Consider the following 25,692-nt stretch of genomic DNA (forward strand, 5'->3'; position numbering starts at 1 on the left):
AGTTAGGCGAGGGGTGGCCGAAGTGTCGGGGGGATCGTTGGTCTCGCTCGAATTATTCGGAGGGATGGAGTCCAGAATTTTTTGGATTTTTCCTTGGAAAAAGCTGGCTAGCTGATTACATTTTTCCTGATCTGCCTTTGGATCTGGGGGGTTTCTAGGGGCGGGGTCGGGCATCTTAAGAAGTTCTTTAAGGATGGTATATGTTTCTTTACTTGAACAGGCCGCTTTTTCGATTCGTTCCTGAAAGAATCGACTTTTAGTTTTGTCGATCATAGATTTGTAAGCTGATAAGGAGGTGGAGTAGGTGTCCTTATTAGCGTTGGATTTCTCCTTCCTCCATGACCGTTCTGCTCTCTTGCAGTCCTGCCGCAGCAACTTGAGCTCTGGGGTGTACCATGGGGCTGAGGGTATGCGTTTGTTGTGTCTGAGGATGGAAGTTTTGGGGATAAGGGTGTCGAGGGAGGAAGTGATCCAGGAGCCAATAATGATCAATCGCCTCACGCAGGTGATGCACATACTCAGGCTGCTGCAATTGCCAGGACGACATCCGCCATCGAAACGGCTGTCTCTTCGAGGGGAGGGCTATAGTAGCCATAACGGGGGAATGATCAGACAGGCCTCTGGGGAGTATCACAGCATCCCTGACTCGGCTCAGACAGGCACTCGGTACAAACAAATAATCAAGTCTCGAGAAGGACCCATGCACCGCCGACACATATGTGAATTCACGCACAGCAGGATGAAAATGGCGCCAAACATCAACCCAGCCCAGGCTATCCACTGTTGCACGTAGTCTGGTGGGAGCAGCAGCAGGAGGGGGATCCACAACAACCGGCACCCGCCTCTGGCGATCCAAGCCCGCATCCATAACCTCGTTCCAATCACCCCCCACCAGGGTCAGCACATCCGGAATCTCGTCCCACAGCGCAAACAGTCGCTCAGACAAGGCCCACTGCAGGGGAGGGGGGGCATACACGCTACCAAAAACTACCTGCTCAGTGCCCAGCAGGCCCTTAATGAAAACGTAGCGGCCCTGGGGATCAATCCATTGCTTCTCATGTACATACGCCACCCTGCAATGGACCAAGATAGCCACCCCGTGAGCCCCTAGTAAAGCCCGCATGGTACACCTGCTGAATGCCGAATCTCTGGAGGCTAAGGACCTTGGAACCCAGCATGTGGGTCTCCTGAAGCAGCAGCACATCCACCGTCTCTCGTTTCCCCCAGCGTAACACAGCCCGGCGTTTGATTTTATCCAACATCCCTCTCACATTCCACGTCACAACCCGTAGGGCCTTATGAGGAGACACAGTCATAAAATCAACCATCATCAAAACAGTACCCATCACCCGGCCCTCCGCACCACCCCGGTGCACCCCACCAAGGAACAAAATTAATAGCAACATACACGTGTGGTCCCAGCCCCCAACCCCAACGCTCAGCAGACCATCCCAGGCCCGAGTCCCCCCCAACGTCAGCAAGAAAACAACACCCCCCCTCGCCCCGCTCCCCCCAGCCTAATACCTCATAGAACTGTGAAGTATCTGTCGCGGCATGGAGAGACCCGGGTCCAAAACGGAGGACCCAGGGCCCGCCATACCAATGGATCCCAACACCCCAATCAGCACACACTCACCTCCCCCCCACCACAACACCCACAACCGTGAGGGTCTGAGGCCCAAACTAGGCGCCTCCCGAGCCCCACAGCGTTCCCGACAAAAGTCACAGGATACCTCAGACGTATATTGACTGGCATGAATAAAGTCACAGTAGAACAGTCTCACCAGTCGACGTAGGGCAACACATTATCCGGCAAACAAGGTCCAGTCCCCATCAATGTTCAGCTGCCTGTATCAGAGTGTTCCGAGTCTCTCGCGCCATCAGCCTGCGATGCACTGGCAGAGGCCGACCGCTTCCGCGATCGAGACCTCCGGTGTCGTCCCTTTCGATTTGGGCGGTTCGTCCGCTCCGGCGATGATCCCTGGGACCTGCCTGGGTCCAGCCCCGGCTGGGCATGCGGCCTGAGTCGAACTGCTTCGTCGGTCCAACGGAACACCTCCTCGGGTGAATCAAAGAAATGTGTTCGGGATTGGTACACTACTCGCAGGCGGGCCGGATACAGAAGGGAGTATTGGAGCTTCAGGCCCCGCAACTTGGCTTTAGCGGCCACGAAGGAGTGTCTCTGCTGCTGCACCAGTTTCGTGTAATCAGGGAAGGTCATGATGGTATGATTGTCATAGGTGAGCGAGCCTTTGTTCCTCGCCTCCCGCAGGATGACATCGCAGTCGTGGTAGTTCAGCAGCCGGGCGATAACAGGCCGGGGACGCTCACCCTCCGGCGGCCGCTGGGTAAGGGCCCTGTGCGCCCTCTCGATCACAAAGCACGCGGACAGTGCCCCTTCGGGGAGCCAGCTCTCCAGCCACTGGGTCAAGAACCTCTCCATGTCGTCCTTCTCGCACCGCTCCGGAAAGCCGATGAAGCGGAGGTTGTTCCGCCGTGCGCGCCCTTCGGCATCCTCCACCCGAGCCGCTAGTGTCTTCTGAACACACTCCACCTCCGCCATCCTCTTCTTCAGGGCACTAATGTCTGTTTCGGTCACTGTAATCCGGGATTCGGTCTCGGTGATTCGCTCCACCGCGTTGCGGAGGTCTTGGCGCAGCAGTGTAACATCCGCTCCAGTGAGTGAGAGTTTGTTAAGGTAACTTGGGGCCATATTATCAAGAACAGCTTTAAAATCATCGCCGCTTTAGTGGCAGGAAAACTGATTCTAAAGCGGCGATAATGGGCTTGATAATATGCCCTTGTGAATTCACATAGAAACCCAGGTTCACACCAGAACCTGGGCTTCTATGGGAATTCACAAGGGCATAATATCAAGCCCCTTATCGCTGCTTTAGCTGCAGTTTCCTACAGCTAAAGCGGCAATAATGGTATCGCTGTTCTTGATAATAAGACCCCATGTTGTTTCTGCTTACATTTCACATGCTTTATTTAATCTTGCATTCCCTATGAGTGTATGCTTTTACTTTTTTTTTTTTTAGGCAGCATATTATTCTTTTCATTTGAATTGAGCAACATCCAAGTGTTTATAGCAAGCACAATTAGGTTGTAGCTATATGCAGTGCGAGTTTCTCTCAGTGGGGCAGTATGGTGTTCAGTGGGGGCGAGGACGTGGCACTATGGCCAGAGCGGTTAAATTTGAAACTGGGAAACCGGGTTCAGCCTTCATGACCAGTCCACCAGACCACTCTACTGAGGGAGCATATTCCATTGCTAGACCTTAGAAGGCCCCACTAGACCTTAGAAGGCTATACTGCCTACTAGTATGGTTGTCATGTGGCTTTCACACCTTGTAGTCCTTTGTCTTATGTAACATTTACTATAAGGTGATTTACACATGTAAAAATGATTGTCTCTGTGTAGTGTGTGATGTAAAGTGCTCTGACACCATACACTGATATGAGTGGCGCTGTAAATCAAATTAAATGCATCTGAGAAAGAGTGTGGTTATGGAGACTTGAGGGGGGATTGTTAAAGGGTGGTAGTGAGGGAGTCCGAGGCGTAGGTGATCATTGGGGGCACCAACAAACATTGTTGCACAGGGTCCCACGAGCACTTAAGCCGGCCCTGCCTTCGAGGCCAGCCCGCCTCACCCATTGGTACCTCCATTGGCCTTGTTTCAGCAGTAGTAGCTGCAACTCACCAGCGGTCGGCAATGCAGGATTTGCACGCTCACCAAACTAAGTTTGCAAACTTCACAGTCTCTCTGCTTCATGCACAAGCACTTTTAACATGTGCTACCTGCTCTGGAGCCACTGGTCGTATGCAGCAATGGGGGACAAAATGTATTAACTAAATTATGCAACAACAAAAAAGCTGCAGCATAATGCAATATATTTTCTTATACTTTATTATTTAGACATTTTTACACATGTTAAGTCTCTGCAAAGATTCTGCCTCATCAGTATCAGTATAACATACAAATGCAGCCTGCAGCGGGTAAAATGATGAAAGGTGCGTGAGGCTAACGGCGGCATTCATTAAGCAGTTTACCTGGTTTAGGTTTTAGCCTCCAGTGAGGTTGGCATAGGGCCTCAGCACAGCTCAGTGATATGGCATTAAGATTTGGGTCCATGGAAGAGTCTAGGCTGATGCAGGACGGGAAACAAACCTGAGTCCCTTCCTGATCAACATAGCGTCATGAGGCGCTGAGGGTGTTCACAAGGAGCTATTTCTAAGAGGTGTCACAATGTTTTAGAGCATCTCGCCGCTGTACCGTGGCAAAGGGTATAGCCTCTTCCATCCACATAGTCCTAGGTTGTACCTTTGATGACGTGTTAATCCCAGTTTTCTATCCTCGTGCCCGTTCTCGCATCTTCTGGTGGAAGTTTAATCATTATGCCCCTTCTTGTGCTGGTTCAGCCACTAGGCTTCCACAAAGTGTGCTGGATCTAGCATCTTACCACTGCTTGTGCCTACCATCGTAGGTTACTGCTTCCTGTGCTGGTTACAGAATCTTACATTTACTCCCATAAAGCCTGAGGGTTACATTGCCAGGACATCTCATCTTAGCTGTACAGCTTCCAAGGAGGTTTAGCTACTTGCCTCTCTCGTGTGCCAGTAGTTCATACTTCTCCTTTGCAGTGTGCCAGATACTGGGACGAAGTAGAGTCAGAAGGGGACAGGCAGAGTAGATTGGGACAAACGTGAAAATGTACTCAAAAGCCCACAGGTTAAAGAACAGCAAGGCATGCACTGAACTAAAAGAGACCCAGCAAATCTGTGCCATACTGCTGGCCAAAACGACAGACACCACATTCAACTCTCTTCTTAACTCTGAAACATCTTTTCATACTAGTAATGGAACGTGGAAATTGTTTGGGAAGAAATTCTAGAAGACCAGGAGATTCCTCCTTGTTGGACCTGGAAGCATCAAGGGTCTTTGAAATCTATAAAGAAGCATTGGTGTAGCCAATAGGTCTTGCTTTTGGGACCTTAGAAGTATTTAGTTATGCAGCACAATATCCTTGGTGCAACAACACTTATAAGGGCCCAAAGGCGAGACCTATTGGCTATGCCAATGCTATTTTACATTGTTTCAGTGTTGTAGCCTATACAGGCTACATTGCTGGGCTTACTCTCAAAAGAAGTAAAAGTGTATGAGGAGGATGTTTTTTAAAATATTACTTTTTTAAAGTAATCTAACAAGCATTTATCATGTCACATATGTTTTCTGACCTTTCCTAAGTGAAGCGATATAGATGTGACTGTGACTTTGCAAGAACTGCTGTGGGATCCCAGCACGTGGGCAGGACTACTCAGTGCTTATGATTTCAATGTGAAAGAGAACTCGGATTGCAGGTAATAAATTATTCCTTCTCTTCCAGGGGGATCCTCATCAAAGTCATAAGCAACCCTTCCACCTCCCCGGACAATGATTAAATACAGATTTGTTTCAATTTTGTGCTAATTGCTTCATCTACTTAAAAATGAACTGACCTAACATCACCCATGGTGAATGATAGGACTCTAGAGCAAGGGTAAAAACTCAAAGTTACAGTGTCAGTCTAATACTCTGGCAGTATAGCCTAGGTTTTACAATGGGTCTGTGTTTCCATTGGTTTCTGTTGACCATACATTTTACTAGAAGAGTTAGTTGCCCACTTTTTCTTCTTCATGTTTTACACATTTCCCTTAGAATAAGGGTTTAGTGTAAAGCCATCTTATCTTCTGTGAGTTTCCTGCCATTGAAGTTATAACTTTAGTTTAATTTATTATTCTGTCTCTTTTGAAGAATAAAGAGCAGCTACATGGACTGCTAGATCAAAGATGGGGGAACAATCACAATATTGAGAAAACTCGATCATTCTGTATTGATGACAACATCTTCATTAGATATGAAGGTGTCAAGTTAGGCAAGAGTGTGCACAAATATACTGTCTATATTGGCGTAACTTTGGCAGCCATTCATTCTTGCAAGTTAGCTGGTAAGTCTAATTTTAAATGTTCCCAGTCCCTGAGAGGTGTGGTGGCTACTTTGAAAATGTTGACAAGGACCCTATACAGAGGATTTGTGAAAATTGGTCATCTGTGCATCCCTTTGTAAAGCATTAATGCTGGGATATGGACAGGGAAGATTCCTTCCCCTCCAGTTGGGATTTTCTGCAGCCTTTTTTATTATGATTTCTGACTTATGGTTAGCCCACTTAAGTGTAAGCTCATATAAAGAAACTGTGTGAGTTCTCATTGTTAGACTTGGCGGTCTCTAGTTGGCAGAGGTATACACTTCTGACAAATAGGGACTCACCTCCTCTAGTCAGGGCAAGGGGATCACACTCTTAGATAACCCCTGCTCACCCCCTTGGTAGCTTGGCAAAGCAGACAGGCTTATCTCAGAGGCAGTGCGTTAAGCATTTATGACCATATACAGTAATAAAGTGAATACACTACAAATGGGCACGACACAGTAGTATTATAAAAATAAGGATGTTTATATAAGGCTTAGCACAAGACCAAATAACGACAAAAATATACCACAATCTTAATAAATACTATTGGAAGGAAAAAATAAATAATAGTTCAAGTGTAGTATCTTCTTAGCACAACCTCTTTAGTAACAAAAGCAACTCTTCTTCTCTAAATCACAGTTCTTGGCAACAATGTAACCCCCACAGGAGTCACACGACGTCGAGGCAAAGTTAATCCAAAGGTTCGGCGTCGACCGCGAGGAGCGCTACATCGAGCCCGGAGTCGAAACAGACCCCCACAACACAGTACCTTGGAAAACGAAGAAAAGATGATCTACGGCGTCGAGGTGTCCCGGCGTCGAGTCTTCGGCGACGATCGGGCCTCGGAGTCGGGGCGATCTGCAGCGGCGTCGACAGATGTCAGGCAGGAGCAGCGCTCACGAGGCAAAGCAGGATACGGCGTCGTCATCGATGTCGATATTGCAAGAGTGAGCAGCGCTCACGGCGTCGAGAATGGCTGCGGCTTCGATGCTATCAGCGGCGGCGTCGAGACAGGGTCACTTAGAGCTGGAGCTGAATTCGCTACTCACTGGCGTCGCTACTGGCGTCGATCGGGCCAGGCGGTCGGCGTCGAAGAAGCGGGACACACGAGCCGTTACTCACGATGTCAAGCTGGATTCGGCGGCATCCGTCGATGTGGAGATTGCTGGTTTCTTTAGAGGTGCTGGACTTTCAGGTTCCAGCAACAAGCACTTTCAGCAAATGGTAAAGTCCTTTAGCCCTGTGACTTCAACAGGAGGCTGGCACTCTTCCAGCCCTTGGAGATTTCCTTGGCAAAGTTTGAGAGTACACACTCAGAAGAAGTGACTGCTGGATTCCCCCCAGCAAACAGCACTCTGGCAGAAGGGGTAGGCAAGTCCTTGGATCAGCAGGCTTCTTGTCCTTGGTTCAGGGTTCCTTGTCAGCCTTGATCTAAATTCTTTAGTTCAGGGGTCCTTCTCTTATACCCCTTTTCTGCTTTGATCCCTTTGTCCATGCAGGAGAATTCCCCTCATCCTGGGTTTGTTGTGGGTGTAGCCAGGCCGAGGCACCTGGCCTATTCACTGTGCAGGGCAGGATCCTCAGCCACCCAGCAGGAGGTGGAGCCAGTATTGTCACTGGCAGAAGCAGAGCCATCAGTCGCCCGGCAGGAGGTGGAGCCAGCATTGTGTCAGGCAGGGCAGGCTATCTGGAGCTACTCTTCCCCTACTCTCAATGCAAATGCCTCACTCACCCCACACTGACTCATTCAGACCCCTGAAGCCACCCAGCCCCTGTCACACACACACCAAACCAGCAGAGACCGGTAATAGTCAGACAAGAAAATAGCCACTTTCTAAAAGTGCTATTTTCAAACCCAGAGTCCAAAAACCATCCACCCAAACGGATGCGTTATTAAACCCTGAGTTCAGGGATACCAAACTCAACATTGTACCATGCTCCCCGAGCCAGCTAGGATTATAGCTCTTAATAACCCTGGCAGCCCATTCTAACTTATGGAGAGCAGGTAACCTTACAATAGTGAAAAACGAATATGGCTGCAATTCATTATTAGGACATGCCACACACATCAGGGCTTGTCCTACCTTATGCTTACAATGCACCCTGCCCTCGGGCCTGCCATAGGGGTGACTAACATGAAGTTAAGGGAAGGTTTGGGGACTGGCAAGTAGGTGTACTTGCGCAGTCCGCGTGACAGTACCAGACTGCACGTAGGTCTAGCAATGGCAGACCTTTAGACACATTTGACCAGGCTGCTTCTGTGGGTGGCACAATACGTGCTAGTAAACCAAATAAGCCAAACACGGAATCCAATCAATAATAATAATTTAATATAGGGAGCACTTGCACTGTGGCACTGATCAGCAGTGGCACAGTGCCCAAAGCAGTATACCAGCAAAAACATCGTAAACGGAGGAGGCAAACAGAAAAAATGGAGGAGAGACTCAGGTCAATGATGTCAGGTCGAACACTCATCAATTAGCTGAGCAAGTTACTTAGCTTTGATAATGTTCTTATTGATATTGATAAATAACTCAGCTCACAGATATCTTACTACCCTCTCGCCTCCACTCTTGAATATTGTTGTTTCTAAATGTGATTTACTTCCTGAAGTAATTACTTTATATTTTCTGATGCTACATCCCTACCTTGATGATGGTGCAGAAATGACATTTGTATTGTTCAATAAGTAACAACAAAAGGACACAAATTGAATATGGATATTCAGAGTTATGACTTTTTAACTGAAATGGCAAAACAAAAATATACCATTGGAGCAGAATTTGGTGTAAATCAGTGGCACAAGGCAGCCTCGCGCCAATACATGCTCCACAACCGACGATTAAATCAGCAGGGCTGGGTTAAGGGTTCATGGTTGCTCCCATCATGTTTTGTGGAGGAGTGCCATATCCCGCAATGAAGAATGGGTCAGAAGTTAGGGATCGTTTTTTGGAGTCAACAGTTTTACCCTTGTACTCACATTCTTGTTTAGAACTCATAATCCATCAGTGTAGCAAGGCTGGATGGAGCAGTCGAGTTGAGTTCCCTACAGTTTTGCTGTATTTTCTCAGTCGTGCCTTAGCTTTGAATTCAGACAATACAGGGCCACCCAGTATGCTTGGAAACTTTGGTATATAAGTTTCAGTAAAGACAAAGGTTCCCTTGGAAGAAGCTCTAACCCTGTGATTAATAGGAAACAAATATGTATAAACTTGTGACAATGTAGAAACAGATATTTAATTACTGTACATGTTTATACAAAACAAACATTTTAACAAGTAGGTGCTACAAACACATCGGAATGAAGGTAATTTTTGCAAGAAGTGAACAAAAAGTGTGATAGTTTACTGAAACAGATGTCAACTTAATGTCCTGTTGATTTCTCAAATATAGACTCAGAATTTGAGTACAAGTTCGATGCACCACAATAAACATCTGTTAAAGTCAGCATAGAAATACATTGATGTTTCGTAAGGATAATGTTACTTACCCAGGAAACATCTATTCTTGGCATGTCCAGCTGTACATTCACATGCTTGGCAGACTCCTGCCATCTAGAAAGTTGCTTTGCTTCAAAGAAGTCTTTCCAGTCACAAGGTAGGTGACTCCTCCTTTCAGTGACAGTGCGCATGGGCATCGACTCCATTATTAGATTGTTTTCCCACAACCATGAGAATGGAGTTAGTATTAAAGAATAGAGATGTCCATGAGTATGTATGTGTAATAAAAGAGAGAACTGCAGCAGCTACAGGTACCCGGATAGGCAGGTGGGCGCTTGTGAATCTACAGCTGTACATGCCAAGAACAGATGTTTACTGGGTAAGTAACTTTATCCTTTCGAGGCACGTGAGCTGTAGATCACATTGTTACATCCTTCATCATATCTTGTTATGTTCATTTGTATCTGCTTGGGTGACATCATATAGTTCCAGAGATGCCTGCCTGTACACCTTGTTTATATTCCAATGAAATTCTGGATTCTGAAGGTGGTTATGAAGACAGAGCCAGTTGCATCTGGATCTGATAGCAGAGACTGTTAATGCTGTGCTGAACAATAAATCCTATTTTAATTTATTTGATTACTGGATTGAATTACAACAATTTTGGCGACAAGGGAGAAGAACCTAACTACACTCCAGTCATTTACCAGCACAGGTACGGAGTGCTTCAAGAATTTCATTTTTGTTTCTCATATTTCTGTGCTTTGATAGCACCTGCAGCAGTTTTCAAAATTTACTTTCATGTTGTGCATTGATAGCACCTGCGGCTGTTTTTCCTGTTGTTAACCTGAATCTGCGATTATTTGGAATTATCTACACCATTTTTTGGGATTTATCTGCAGATTCTGTGTGTTTATTTGCCGATGTTCAGAGTTATCTGCCTGCTGCCTTCTCTTAATCGGCACCGTTTCCTTCTTTGAACTTTGGCAATATCGGCAATCAACTCCGTTTTCTACCTTAGACTGTGGAAACATTGGGAAACATCATTGTGTCAACTTACAGTTGTGGTCGGCATTTTTTTGATTCTTAAAGGCGTGATCCAAAGGCAGCGATCCAAAGTGCAATCTTCATTACGCATCACTTCTGGAACTCTTCGTCTTCGGATTACTGTTCTACGTAGAATCAGAGCGTCTCTACAGCGTCTCTACTACGTGCAACCTGAGCGTCTCTACAACGTGCAACGTCATCGGCGACGTGCAATGTCATCGGCGGCCATATTTGTTTCCCTGGAAACAGTAAACTCAGACAAACGCCGATGATTTTCTAACACGCAATTTTAATACATTTTTTCACTGCGATTTCTTTATATATCTAACGCCTGAATGCAACAGAATACTATTCTAAGTATTATTTAAGATCGTTTTTACTTTTATGACATTTTATTAAGGTTACATTTATAACTTTTATGTTTATAATATTTTAAAGGTCCTAAGTACAAGTAGTAAGCAGTTATTAATATTTACATTTACATGTATCATAGTGTTAACTGTGTGTACTATCATAAGTTAGTTGCAATATAACATAAACATGCAGTTTGACCCCCCAGCAAAATGTTTACAATCCAAAGGTGATCCCCCCATGCCCTGGGCAAGATGGAAAGAGGAATTTATCAAATATATGAAGGCTATAGATGGTGAACGCATGGGGGCAGAAAGAAAGAAAAGCATTTTTTTTACATTGTTTGGGATCGGAAGGTCAAGTTATTTTTAGATCTTTACCTCAAATTACTTCACAGAGTGATGGAAGTGGTGATAACATGAATGTATATAATGAAGCTTTATTGAGGATAGAAAAAAGACTTAAGCCTGTTACAAGTATTGCTTTAAATAGATTCAAGTTCTATACTAGATCGCAGAAAGATGATGAAAATTTTGATGACTTTCTTACAGGATTAAGATTGTTATCCTTGCATTGCAATTTTGGACTACTAACGGATGAAATGATAAGAGATCAGATCATAGTACATGTTAGGAATAAAAAGATTCAAGAAAGGTTATGGGTGTTAGGCAACCCTAGTTTAACTGAAGCAATATCAGAAGCAAAGGCATTAGAGAAATCTGAAAAATGGATGGAAGTGGTTAAAGACAATTCTAATAAAAAAAATACTGAGGAGGAGGTGTGTTATGTTAAACAAAAGACTGATAATCAAATGCAGCAACAACCTTCAGGTTTTCAACACAATTATAGAGAGGGGGGTTTAACATGAGCACGTACAGAAATGTTCAAAGTCCATCACGGAATACGACGGCTTGTTTTAGATGTGGGAATAAATCTCATTTGGCGTCATTTCCGGGGTGTCCTGCAATTAATAAAGAATGTAGGAACTGTGGTAGAGTAGGACAGTTTACTAGTGTATGTAGGGATATCAGACGTAATGTCACACCTTCTAAGGGAGCAGTATCTTATGTTACTAACAATGAAGTAATGATATCTAATTCAACAGGTAATACAGAGGATGTTGACAAAGGATTTGTTGTTTCCATTATTGATGTAGTTCCAGATCAGGTTAGGAAATCACCGAACAGTGATTTTAAGATATGTGGAGTGGATATAGTCTTGATGGTAGATTCAGGATCTCCTTGGACGATTATTACACAGCAATATTTTTGGGAGAAATTGGGAAAACAGTTGTGTTTAGAGAATTTTAATATCTCCTGATATTATGGCTGTGAGTTTTGAAGGGAATCAAATTGAAGTGGAAGGTTATTTTGAAGTAAACATTCACTTTAAATATAGATGTTCTGTCATTGCAAAGAGAGGAGTTAATGTACTAGGGTGGCGTGACCAATATAAGTTAGGAATCATATTGAATCCAAGAGCAAAGGAACCTGTGGCTTTATGTGATGACACATTATATAATCAAGTTGCCACTACTTGTAACAATGATGAGTGTAATGACAATGAGAAGTTTTTGGTAAACAGTTTCAAGAATGTGTTTTGTGACAAGTTGGGGAAATTAAAGAATTTCGCTCATAAAATTGTTTTAAAAGAAAATGCCACACCTATCAAACAAAAAATTAGAGGTGTTCCAATAAGTGTAAGACAAGAACTGAAGGATATGTTAAAGGAACTTTTGGATGAGGGTATCATTGAAACAATTGAATCAGCTGAGTGGGTTTCTCCCATAGTTTTGGTCCGCAAACCTGATCAAAAATTGAGGGTGTGTATTGACCTAAGAGCTCTCAACTCTAGTATCATCATAGATTGTCATCCACTGCCAAACATTAATGAGTTTGTATCAATGTTTGAGGGAGCTAATATCTTTTCAACATTAGATTTACGTTCTGCATACCACCAAATAGAACTTAAGGAGGAGTCGAAGAAACTCACAGCGTTTATCACGCCTTTTGGTCTTTACCAATATACGAGGATGCCATTTGGCCTGGCATCATCGGCCTCAGTTTTTCAAAAGGTAATGTTTTAGATTTTTTGAAATTTAGACGAATGTGTAAAATGTTTTCAGGACGATATTTTGATCTTTTCAAGGAATGAAACTGAGCATGAGGGCCATTTAAATGAAGTTTGCAAGAGATTAGAGAGTCATGGACTTACATTAAAGGCACATAAGTGTAAGCTTTTCAAAAGTACAGTTGAATATTTGGGTCATACATTGTCTGGAAATGGTATTGTTCCAAAGAGGACTATTGTAGATGCAATTGTCAAGGCTCCATCACCGATAAACAGGGATCAATTGTTATCATTTACTGGTATGTGTGAATACTATAGTAAGTTTGTGGAGGGTTTTGTGACAAAAATGGAACCTTTGCGGGTCTTATTGAGACAAAATGTCAAATATGTGTGGTCAAATGAACAACAAGAAGCTTTTGAGTGTATCAAGAAGGATATAGTTAATGCACCTACATTGAAACCGTTTAGGATGAAGAAAGAGTGCATAATAACGGTGGATGCCAGTTTATATGGGTTAGGAGGAGTTTTGTCACAAAGAGAGGGGAAAGAAGAATGGAACGTTGCGTTTGCTTCACGCACTCTTAATGAATGTGAACGAAAGTATGCGGCAATTGAGAGAGAATTACTCGCTTGTGTGTGGGCTGTTGAACATTTTAGGCTGTATGTGTAGGGTTGTAGGTTCACTTTGAGGACAGATCATAAACCACTGGTCAATATATTGTCTACAGGTGGTGGTTGGAATTCTACAGCCAGAATTGCGAGGTTATCTTCAAGATTGCAGGAATACAATTTTAGCACAGAGTATGTTCCAGGGAAAAGAAATGTCACTGCTGATTTTCTATCTCGTTTGCCATGTGAACAAGATAAGGTTGATGTGGTTGAGGGGAAATAATTTATTGTAATGATAGCTGATGTAATGGGTGACCAGTTTCAAGGAATTACAGAGGAAAAGTGGAATAGTTGTGTCAGGATAGATGATAGGTGGAGTATCCTCAAAAAATATGTGATGGAAGGATTGCCTAAAAAAAACTTAATTAAAGAAGAGCTGTTACTGTTTGCAAGAGTAGCAGATGAGTTGGAGTGGGAAAAAGATTTTCTGTTTAAGTCAGGCAAGTGCGTTCCACCACAAGGTATACAAGAGGTTATTCTTAAGTTGGCTCATAAGACGCATCCTGGGGTATCTTCTATGAAGAGGTTGATTAGAAGTTTTTTTTGGTGGCCAGAAATGGATGCATGTATAGATAGGATTGTAAGAGAATGTGAAGAGTGTGTGTCCCGTGAGAAAATACTTAGAACTAATGTTCCACCTTTAAAGGTAGTTAAGTGGCCAGACATGCCGTGGCAAAAATTGGCTTTTGATATTTCGGGGCCATTCAAGAATTTACCTGAGAATTCGCAATATGCTTTAGTTTTGATTGATTTCCGCTCAAAGTGGCCCGTAGTGAAATTCGTACCTAATGCTACTACTAATGCTGTGATTATTTTCTTTAAATAAGTTTTTGCTCGTGAGGGTTGCCCTTCAATGTTAGTAACGGATAATGGAGTGCAATTGAAATCTATAGAGATGGAGAATTTTTTAAAAGCACATGGTATTACGCACAAGTGTACGTCATTATACGAGCCACACGCAAATGGCCAAGTTGAACGATTTAACAGGGTGTTAAAGTCCTATGTATCAGATGTGGTGAGGACAGGAGGAGAATGGATGAATGAGTTGAGAGAAAGGTTGTGGGTTTACCGAATCACACCTCATTCTACTACAGAACTTAGCCCTTTTAGATTACTAAGGGGAAGAGATCCAGCATCTAATATCTGTCTGTGGTGGTTTAAAAATAAGTGCCAGGATAAGTTGGATATTAAGGAATGTGTGCATGATACAGCTAAAAGAGTTGAAGCAAAGCAAATCAAGACCATGGGTTGGTACAATAAAAAATGGAAAGTTAAAACTCATAATTTCGCTGTGGGGGATTGGGTGAGAATTATGAGACCTGGTCTGATGATGAAAGGTTCATGTAAATTTGTAAGCCTATACAAATCAAAAAAGTGTTTTGTAATTCTGTTATTACACAAGATGGAAAATTGTGGAATGTAAGGAGAATTGCTAAGTGTAATAATTTGGTTCATGGTTCTAGTTGAAAAGATAAAACCAACTCTGATCTTCCAGGTCAGAATGTTGATGATGACTATATCTTCTAGGATCAAGCAAGATGTTCGTGAAAGAAATAGACCAACTAGGTTTAGAGACTATGTGTGAACATCTATGTTTTCTTATGGAAAAGGGGGATATGTTATATCCTTCATCATATCTTGTTATGTTCATTTGTATCTGCTTGGGTGAAATCATATAGTTCCAGAGATGCCTGCCTGTACACCTTGTTTATATTCCAATGACATTCTGGATTCTGAAGGTGGTTATGAAGACAGAGCCAGTTGCATCTAAATCTGATAGCAGAGAGACTGTTAATGCTGTGCTGAACAATAAATCCTATTTTAATTTATTTGATTACTGGATTGAATTACAACACACATGTTTTGCATAGATTATACAGCAGTATTCTCCCATGCGGTGGCTAACCTGTAGCTGTTGGAGTTGTCTGAAACAGTGTTCTAAGTACTGCTTGGCCCACATTTGCTTGTTGTCTCGTTAACACATTTACACAATAGTGCTTGGTGAATGTGTGCAGTGTAGACCATATTGCAGCTTTACAAATGTCAACTATGGGTATGTTTCCTAAGAAAGCCATAGTAGCCCCTAATATGCGACTGGAATGTGCTCTAGAGGTACAGTTAAAGTTCTTTTTGCTTTTGCATAACAAGTTTGAATGCATTTAACAATCCACCTTGCAACACCTGACTTGGTAATAGGATTGCCCTTGTGTGGTGGTGCAAAAGTTGTTTGGTTTTGCGAAATGATTTTGTTCTTTCAATATAATATAAAAGGGCTCTACTGACATCTAAGATGTGTAGAGCAGGTTCTGCCACAGAAACAGGTTGAGGAAAGAATACTGGTAATTCAGCCGACTGATTGATGTGAAAGTGACATAGAAATTTGTGGTTAGTACGAAGAACCACTTTGTCTCTGTGTAATTGTAAAAAAAGGTTCTTCTCCGGTATTGAGGTATTTTTCATAGATTCACATGCTTGAATCATTCCCCATACATACTATGGTTAGTGCCTGTTGTTTACTCACTCTCCTTAGTGAAGTGATTGCAATGAGGAAAGCAGTTTTCCAAGAGAGAAACTGTGGCTCACATTTATGCATGGGTTCAAAAGGTGGGCCCATTAACCTTGTGAGGATTATGTTAAGATTCCACACTGGGGCAGGTGAAAGTCTCGGTCGTATGACTCTTTTAAGTCCTTCCATGAAAGCTTTGATTACTGACACTCTAAAAAGCGATAAATGTTGCCTATTCTGTATATATGCAGTGAGTTGTAGTTGGATAGAAGTAAGCCAATCCTGACTGCTGCAAGTGTAACAGGTAACAAATTATGTTTTATATTGAAGCATCAAGATTATTTATGTTATTGCAATAGATAACAAAAGTTTCCATTTAACTGCGTAACAGGCTCTTGTAGTAGGCCTTCTGGCCTCCCTGATGATGATCATACAGTCTAGTGGAAGATTTAGCTAACCAAACTCTATAACCTCAGAGCCAGATCGCGAGGTTTCGTTGTTTGGGATCTGGGTGTCTGATTTCTCCATGGCTCTGTGTGAAGATACTGGATGTGGGGTGCAGCTTTTGATGGGAACCAGAGACCGCTCCAACAGGGTTGTGAACCGTGATTGACGGGCCCATGCGGGAGCTACTTGGATCAGTGTGAGAGATGTTTGCCTGAGCTTCCGAACCTCTAATGGAATGAGTGAGAGAGGCGGAAAAGCGTAGGCAAATATCCCTGACCAGTTCATCCATAGTGCATTGCTTTTGGAGAGTGGGTGTGGGTAACAGGAGGCAAAATTTGGGCATTTTGCATTTTGGTGTGTGGCAAACAAATCTATCTGAGGGACTCCCCAACTTTGAAAGTATGGGAGGAGAACCTAAAGGATGAAGTTCCCATTTGTGTGTTTGCTGTCTCTGTCTGCTGAGGAGATCGGCAATCTGATTGTTCACTCCTGGGAGGTGTTCCGCTAGGTGATAGAGGTTGTGGTGAATTACCCACCTCCAAATGTCTTGGGCCAAGTGTGACAGTTGGAGATAGTGTGTCCCCACCTGTTATTGTATGTAATACATAGCTGTCATGTTGTCGGTAAGTTTGAAAGGCTTTGAGCGCTAACAAGACTGCTAGCAACTCTGGATGGTTGGAGAGATTTTTGCTGTTGGCTCCACTGGTCTTGCACTGTATGGTGCTGAAGATGAACCCCCAACCAGTGAGGGACGCGTCCGCTGTTAGCCTTGTCTGTGAAACTGGGTCTATGAAGGGCTGTTCTTTTGATACATTTTGTGTGTTCCACCACTGCAGAGAACGATGAGTACGGCAGTTGACCAACACTAGATCAGTTAAAAGACCCTGCGATGGGTTCCACTGACTCCCTAAGCATTCCTGTAGGGGACGCCTGTGAAGCCTTGCACGGGGAACGATTATGATGCAAGATGCCATCATTCCGAGTAGTTGCATATACACTCCTGCTAGAAGTGAGTGATTGGATTGTAACTGGAGAACTAGAGCCTGAATTTTGCAGTTGGGAAAGGCTAGAGCTTTTTGAGTATATAAAGTAGCCCTTAGGTAGTTTTGAGTATTGGAAGGTTGCAGATGTGATTTTAGCACATTGACTGTACACCCCAGTTGATGTAGTAACTGTAATGTTCTGTGAGTGTGTTGGATACATTTTGAATACGTACTGGCTTTAATGAGCCAGTCGTCCAAGTAGGGGAAAACATGAATGTGTTGTATTCTCAGGTGAGCAGCGACTACTGCCAGACACTTTGTGAGGACTCTGGTAGCAGTGGTGACTCCGAACGAGAGTACCTTGAACTGGTAATGTTGGTCCGCTACTACAAATCTGAGCGGAATGTATTGGAATATGAAAAAAGGCGTCCTTAAAAGTCTCCCTGTTGCAGAAGTAGTAGTACTTGTTGAAGTGTGAAAATGGTCTGACTATATGTAAAGATTTAGTTCTCTGAGATCCAGAATTGGTCTGAGAGAACCGTCTTTTTTGGAAAGTAAAAGGAGTATTCCCCGACCTGTGGTATTGTAGTGATACGGGCTCTATAGCCCCTTTTTAGAAGGAGAGACTGAACCTCTCATTTGAGGAGGTGTGAGTGATCCGGTGAGAGTTTGTGTGACCATGAGGCATTGTTTTGTTGCAGGGATTCTGCACATACACAGAACTATGCGCAGGACAATGGGATCTTGGTGTATAGGGGCTAAGCCTTCCCATCACCTAAGTGGCCACAAACCCCGGACAGACTAGCTATAGTGTCTCACTCGTTCTCCCACTCACAAATGGAGAAAAAAATCATTGACACTCCTGAACACAACACTACCGGATCTCTCAGGAATCGCGGTAACAAAACACACTTTTTCACTCACACTCTCATCCACAATAAGAAGTGACAGAAACATGAAGATAGTTTAAAACATTTATTTTAACTAACGTGTTCTAAAATACCAGTATACGTGCCACAACAAGCATAAGGATGTATAACACCAATATCTTTAGCATTGCAGTAAGGCCATATATCATAAAGGGAGGCGTCATTATACAAAGACTATGGAGAAAGGACTATAGTGCCTATGCTCCCTCCCCTTGGCAAGAAGAAGTTTTATTATATAATAGAAGATCTCTGGGCTTTGTCAGCAGACCCCATACCTTAGGACATAGATCGTATTTCTACAACACAGGTGTGTGTTGCTCTTCTCCCTGAAAAGGTCCCTTTCCGAGTGTCTGTTAGCTAAGCATGCATCCCATAATATCAAAATACGAGTCTCCTGCAAAAACAGCTGCAGTGGTATGTTTTGTCTAGGTGCTAGGGCCTGACCAGGACAGAATTACAGGAGGCAGTGTTTATCGACTTTCCTCACAATGTTCCAACTAAACTCCATGAACAGGCAGAGAATGAGCACAGCAGATTTTTCTCATGTAAAAGGCATAAACAGAATCTGGCAAAAATAAAGACACACAGTTGCGTGCGCAAAAGCAGCTTTATGGCAACGGGGTTCTTGCTAACTTAAAGATGTCAACAGTGTCCTCAGCGACTACGTGACAGTTTGAAGGATTGTTGGTGAACTCCAGGCAATAATCAGAATGGATATTTTCCAGTACCCATTTGTCTGTAGTTATGGACTGCCAGATGGATAGGAAATGTGAAAGACCCCCCCTGACGGGTGTTAAATGGTCGGGGAAGTGTAGAGAAGTCACTGTTTGGTATTGGAGGGGAGGCGTGTGTATTTGAGCCTCTACCTTTGCCATTGTTGCCTTTGTAACAGCCTCTGAAGTAGCCCTTAGAGGCAGAGGGTTGGTTGTTGCATTTATACATGGTGGTGGTGGTAGTATCTGAGGAGGTATTCTTAGATCCTCCACAGTAGAGGAAGCGCCAGAAGGAACCACGTTCTAGTGTTAATTGAAGGACTCCCATGGATTTGGCCACTTTGGTATCCTCCTTCATTTTTTCCAGTGAGGAATCTACCACAGGGCCAAAGAGTTGTTCCTTATCGAATGATGTGTTTAGGATAGAAGTCTGAACTTCTGGTTTGAACCCTGAAATACAAAGCCAGGCATGCCTTTTTAAAAGAACGCTGGTGTTGACATCTTTAGCAGCAGTCTCTGCAGCATCTATGGCGCACCTGATGGAATTATTAGAAATGAGCTGTCCCTCCCCCACTAGGTCTTGTGCTTTGGACTTGTGCTTATCAGCTAGAAATTGGATCAACTGGTCCATCTCATCCGAATGCCCCCTGCCGTACCTAGCTAACAGAGCCTGTGTTTTGGAGATGCACCAAAGGTTCGCAGCCTGTGAGGCTACCCTTTTCTCTGAAGCGTCTAGCAGCTTAAATTCTTTATCTGGGGTGGAGCTCTCCTTTTGTTTGCAAATTGGCCCTTTTGCGTGCGTTGGAAGCCACCAAGGAATCCAATGGTAATTGCCCCCTTATGTATGCTGGATCAGATGGTGCCGGCTTATATTTCTTATCTACCCTAGACGTGAGGATACGTGCCCTGACGGGGTCAATAAAAATATCGTCCACATGCCTGATCATACCCTTGAGCATGGGAAGTGTGTGCGAGGACTTTTGTGTGGTGCTAAGAGTCTCGAAAAGGAAATCCTCTTCTAGGGATTCCTTATGCAGTTGAACCTTATGGTAGGCAGCAGTTCTATGTTGTCCGGTGGATAAGGCTTGGTAGGGAACAGGTCAGAATCATTCCCTGTGGGGGAATTAGTGTTCTAATCTGTCCTGGGGTCTACGGGTATTGGCACATTGTCCCCAGACACATCCCCATACCATCCCCACCATCCTGATCTTCAGGTGTATGTGGTGGTGAATGCTCAGGTGAAATTAGTAAGAGTTGAAACTGAGGAGAAGTAGGTGAAGGAAGGGGAGGGGGAGAAGGATCAGTACCGACATTTTTCCTTTTTAAAGGATGTGATAGGCCTCTTCTGTCGCAGGTTTCCACTTTATTGTCCCTTTTGTGGTGATATGTCCAGTAGTTGGGTGAATATATAGCTCCCTTTGTTTCAAATCCGGGTTGGAAGGTGGAGCATCGAAATGTTGTTCCTTAGATGGAATCGGCATTTGTTTCGGTGCCAAAATTTTTGAAGCCGGTGTTTTTGATACCGAGGATTTTGAATCAGAAGCTGTTTTCTGCATCGAAGGGGGAGGGGTGGAGCCTGTCTTTGACTTCAATCCCGAAGATTTCATCTCGGTGCCCGTTTTTGAACTGTTCTGTTCGGAGTCGGAAGGCTTTTGGATGTGTTTAGGTGCTGAGCCGGAGGGCGGGCGTCGCAAACATGTTCTCGTGCCGACCATGGCCTGTAGGCAGGGGTAGGACCGGAGCTTTCTTCTTGGGCTGAGGCGGTCTTTGGGGCAAGGGAGGATCTGTACTCATGGATTTCTTCATCCCCCTCGGAGCCGTAGTCGGAGATGGAGATTGGGTCTTGTTCCTCCTCGGCTGCCATGGCGTCTCCGGCCTCTTGTTCTGAATCTTCTCTGAAGAGGTCCGTAATAGAACTTGTGTGTTGGCTCTGCATGTCGGAACGTCGAGCCTGACTGTCGCAAAGCGTGTTTTTTTATCAGAAAGCCTTACAAGCATCGCAGTCCTGTTCTCTGTGCTCAGGAGACAAGCGCAGGTTGCACACTTCGTGTGAGTCATGCGCAGATACTTTGCGTGGCACAGAGGGCAGAATTTAAATGGAGTCCACTCCATCTACTGTGACGTGGACTGACGCGGTTAGGTCCGACGGCCTTCCACGACCTACCCTATCGAAAGAGTTTTTTTTTAGTAAATATGATACACGGAGAAGGAGAGTACACGATCGAAAGCAATACCGTTGAGGGGGGAGTGTATTGTGCACAAAGGGAAACTGGTAAAACGGTGTTGAACCGGAGCGCAGCAATTCACGTCCGAACCCGATGGCAGAAAAAAACAATCTAACAATGGAGTTGATGCCCATGCACACTATTACTGAAAAGAGGAGTCACCTAACTCGTGACTGGAAAGACTTCTTTGAAGAAAATCAACTTGCAAACATCCAGACCGAGCACTAGATGGCAGGAGTACGCAAAGCATGTGATCTAGAGCTCACATGCCTTGAATAAACAGTTTCCCTCAGGGTCTTCCTCAGGACTACACAGGTAAGCAGCCTACAAGAATCAAATGATATGGGTTAACCAATGGTGCTCAGACAAGTAAAAATGTGCTGACAAGTACTGCATCAAATCTACTCTGACCTCTCGCCATGTGTCAACTGCACAGGGAAATATCTCTCCAGTGTCTCACAAAGCTATCGAGCCTACAAGCAACACATGTTTGAGATATTCAGCAGCCCGACTCAAGCTTAAAGCACCAATGAAAGTAGTCTATAGAAATATAAACTAAATTAGGGTAGCCTGTGACAATCTACATGCATGGCACAGGCTTTGTGAGACTATCATCTACAGTCACCTAGTAATGGGTGGTGTGTGCACACAAAGCCATTATTAACAAACGTTCTACAAGTGATGTGCTTCTAATATAAAACCGCATTTTCAAAATAAACAATAACTTGTGGACAGAAGGTGTGTCCAGTCAGATTGGGTGGAAACAATACTTTCCCCAAACATAGTCCTGCAGACACTTTCTGCCTGTTCAGAGCAAGCAGAAAATGCTCGCTTATTTAACAAAAGGATGAAAATCGTTTTGGTAACTGACGCTGTTGAAAAATAAGGTTGTAAGCTATGTTCTACACCCACCAGACATTTTCTGTCACCACACTACCCACAGAGCACAATATAGCAACTCTCTGTGCCTTCCAGTCTGTAGTCCCCTATCATGGTCTGCTAAATCCACCATACAAAGGCAAATGAACAATCATAACAGACCAATATCACCCCATGAAATCACATATTGAACACGTTCATCAACAAAAATCTGTTCCCAATATTAAGTGCCCAGAAGTGCCACCTTTACTAAAGCCATGAAACTTGATGACACTGACAGCTTACGAAAACTACGACAGCTAGATGACTCCAAGACTGTTGCCATAATCTTAAATGCCTCTGTCACCATTGTGGACAATATATTAGTTTGCACCCAAAACAGATCAACATGCCAAAATATTGTGTTTGAAATTAGTCAATTTCTCACATTGATTTTTATATTTAAAGTGTCACAATTGTCTTTTCAGATGACGACAGAATGTCCCAAATCTCTGCTCGATCCGCAGCTTCGAGCTCACTTGCATCTCAAACTCTGGAACGTGCTCAGAAGAGAAAAGAACATTTCTGGGGCAAGCGATGATCTTCCTGTCCTTCAGCAGTGATTTGATTGCAGTGTTTATTTTTCTGACATACAGAGATTAAAACTCATGGGTGTTTCTCATGGCAAAAGTATGAATCCCGTTGAATGTGGCCATACTTTTAAGAGTGACTGTATATTTTTTCATACATATCTATTTTCTTATTGGCAGATTGTCAATTTCTATGAACAAACAGTTATCAATTTCTTAGGTTTGAAATATGTGCTACATCAATTTTATCCATGTGTTCAAGATTTGGAGTCCTATGTACTTGAGACACAGATCAAGTTGGTATTATGACTCTTGCATCCATGTCTGTATTGTAATTCATGCACCCATTTTGGTATTTTTGTAGTGCACATGGTCATGTACAGGTCACCACTAGCGATGCAACTTGGACTTGCACACATTATAAGAAATTTAAGTTTACATAGAGTTAGACAGCTAGAAAATAAGTTGCGTAAAAACCAAGTCATCACAGAATGTAATGTGGGAACTAGGATAAGCCCTTTTGTATTGTGGGATGGTACTGCACACCTTATGCCACCTTTTGAATCTTTTTTTATTGTGCTGGAGTACAATACTCCATTTTGTGTTGCCTTGTATCAGTGTGAAGTAACCAAACCAATGATGAGACTATTAGACATGTACATTCTTTATGTATCTCTGTGCACTGAATCTTTCTCTTAATATTTGGTCTTCTGTAACCAAGTTGTCAGCTGACTCTGTAAGTCTTGCCGTGCCACATTTGGAATAATTTTGAAGTCAACATTGACTCGAGAAGCCAGTGAAGAGCAAGAACTTTTTTCAAGTCTTTCCAAAGTGTGCAATTCATAGAAATTATGATTTGTTGTAATTGGCTTATAAATATTCCCTTTTTATATTGTATTTGTACATTTGATACAAGACTAACAGATATTAGTCATGCAATCAAGCTGTAAAAATAAAATGATAAGGGAGTCAGGCTAAACATAATTCAACTTACCATCATAAGCATTAGATGGATCCTGCTGTCTTCTCCCGATGTCTTTCTCCTCGTCTCCTCTCCTCCCCCACATAGTAGCTCTTTAAAATAATGCATCTACAGGAGTTATCTTACACCAAAACTCTGCTAACAGAAATCAAGTAGAAAGTAAACTGCAGCACAGGACAAATCTTCCATCAGTGCGCTTTAGTGCTTTCCTTATAAGGGACTAGAGCTTCCTGTCACACATCAAACTCAAAATGAAGAATATCAGAATGATTACAATAAATAACATATTTATTGAGTTTGACGTGAACAAAATCATAAGAATGCCACAAAATATTTGTAAATAGGCCTAAACAATGAATTGTACCTAGCACCTGATTAAAATTCATTACCAAAACCAATATTGTTTCGTTCTAAAGAGCTGAAAGCCATTAATGCAATAAACATAAAAAACAGATAAGTCGGTACACTCATTGTTAAATATGTAGCGCATTTTGGATAATTAATTCACAAATCAACTAAACCCTAGCAGTACATTGGTCAACTAAATTACATTTACAGTCCCATTGCTATACCTGAACTCAACTGAAATCTGTCTCTCGGACCAAGTTACCATGCCTCAGCTGCCCAGCTAATCTAATCAGTGGAGTGAATGGAGCTGGGAGTGATTGAAGGTACAACAGGGAAAGCCTTTTAACAACGGGAACTTGTAATGTGTGCATCACGCAAAAGAAACTACAAAAACATAGGAAACGCATATTAGTTCACAGTGACACTCGAACACAAGGAAAGAAAGGATCCATGGAGTCTCGGCTCTTGAGAAATGACTAGAGAAAGTCGATATCCCCAAATCTTAGTTTTCTTAGTGCAGTTACCAGTCTAAAAGATTTGTATCCCATGAAAGAAATGGCTCAAATACTGCGTTTGTTTTTTTCCTTACGCATGACAGTTAACTCTTTAGCATTTACGTTTGCACATTAGAGCTGTATAAAAGTGTTTTTTACATCCACAGCTTTTCCTTCATTCAGACATTATGAGGGCCAGTAAACAACTAATGGAGACCCAAAATGCTTCAAGTAGTTTTGATCTAATTATTCAGTGGTCTGAAGCACGATTGTCAAGTGGAAGCAGTCTATCAAGATGTCACAGAATGAAATACCTTTATATGATCACTAACCTGCTTTAAAAAGTTACTTGCAGAAGTGTCGTGGTCCCAGCTTATTCTTTCCCTCTGAGCTGGACAGGTACCCAGACAATCTCTGCTGACGTGCGAGCGGAGGAGAAGAAGAAGATGTATGTCTTGGAACTTCTGGCAAAAGAAAGGGGACAACTTCTTTACTCTAAAATTATACAATGCCATTGGGAGTCATTTTGTCCAGTAATTAATAAATGAACCTTTGTAGATCGAGGATAGTTAGTTAATCTGTTTACTTAAGAAGTGTATTTTTTAACTTCCTAAAAAAACTATCTTTAATTTAGTACTGATATTTGAATAATTCTAATTGTCATAAAAAATCTGCAGTCTTGAATAAACGCACCCCTGAACTAATGCTCCCCATTGCTAGATGAACACTGATTGCTCTTGATAATTCAAAATGTACTGACTAATAATTCCCACCTGAGTTAGTATCATAAGGACAATTACGTCAATTAGACAAGACACGCCATGCTTCAACAAGAGCGCACAATCCTGAGTTACAATCCTATCACTGTTTCCTTTTACAGGCAGAAAAGTGTAACCACATACCTGGATTACTACCTTGACTATTTTCTCACCCAGAAATAAACCAGTATGCTCAAACAGCCTTCTAGAGGCACTCCCAGCCTTGACAACTCACGCAGCCTTGTAGTAATTCACGTAGCTATTACCAGACCGT

At 43.1% G+C, this 25,692-nt stretch overlaps 1 protein-coding gene across 4 annotated transcripts in view; it reads left to right on the forward strand.

Annotated features, from left to right (window-relative positions):
• Positions 1 to 25,364, forward strand: part of SAXO6 (stabilizer of axonemal microtubules 6) — a 569,878-nt gene extending 544,514 nt beyond the window's left edge. For 3 of the 4 annotated variants that reach the window (XM_086919018.1, XM_086919016.1, XM_086919017.1), the window contains one exon: positions 22,735 to 25,364. In XM_086919018.1, the coding sequence (XP_086775144.1) occupies positions 22,735 to 22,847 (113 nt within the window). In that variant the 3' untranslated portion in view covers positions 22,848 to 25,364. The remainder of the gene's footprint in view (positions 1 to 22,734) is intronic. The other variant, XM_086919015.1, reaches the window with a different exon arrangement.
• The last annotated feature ends 328 nt before the right edge of the window (positions 25,365 to 25,692 follow it).

Source organism: Lissotriton vulgaris, chromosome 1_1 (genome assembly GCF_964263255.1).
Source record: "Lissotriton vulgaris chromosome 1_1, aLisVul1.2, whole genome shotgun sequence".
NCBI lineage: Eukaryota > Metazoa > Chordata > Amphibia > Caudata > Salamandridae > Lissotriton > Lissotriton vulgaris.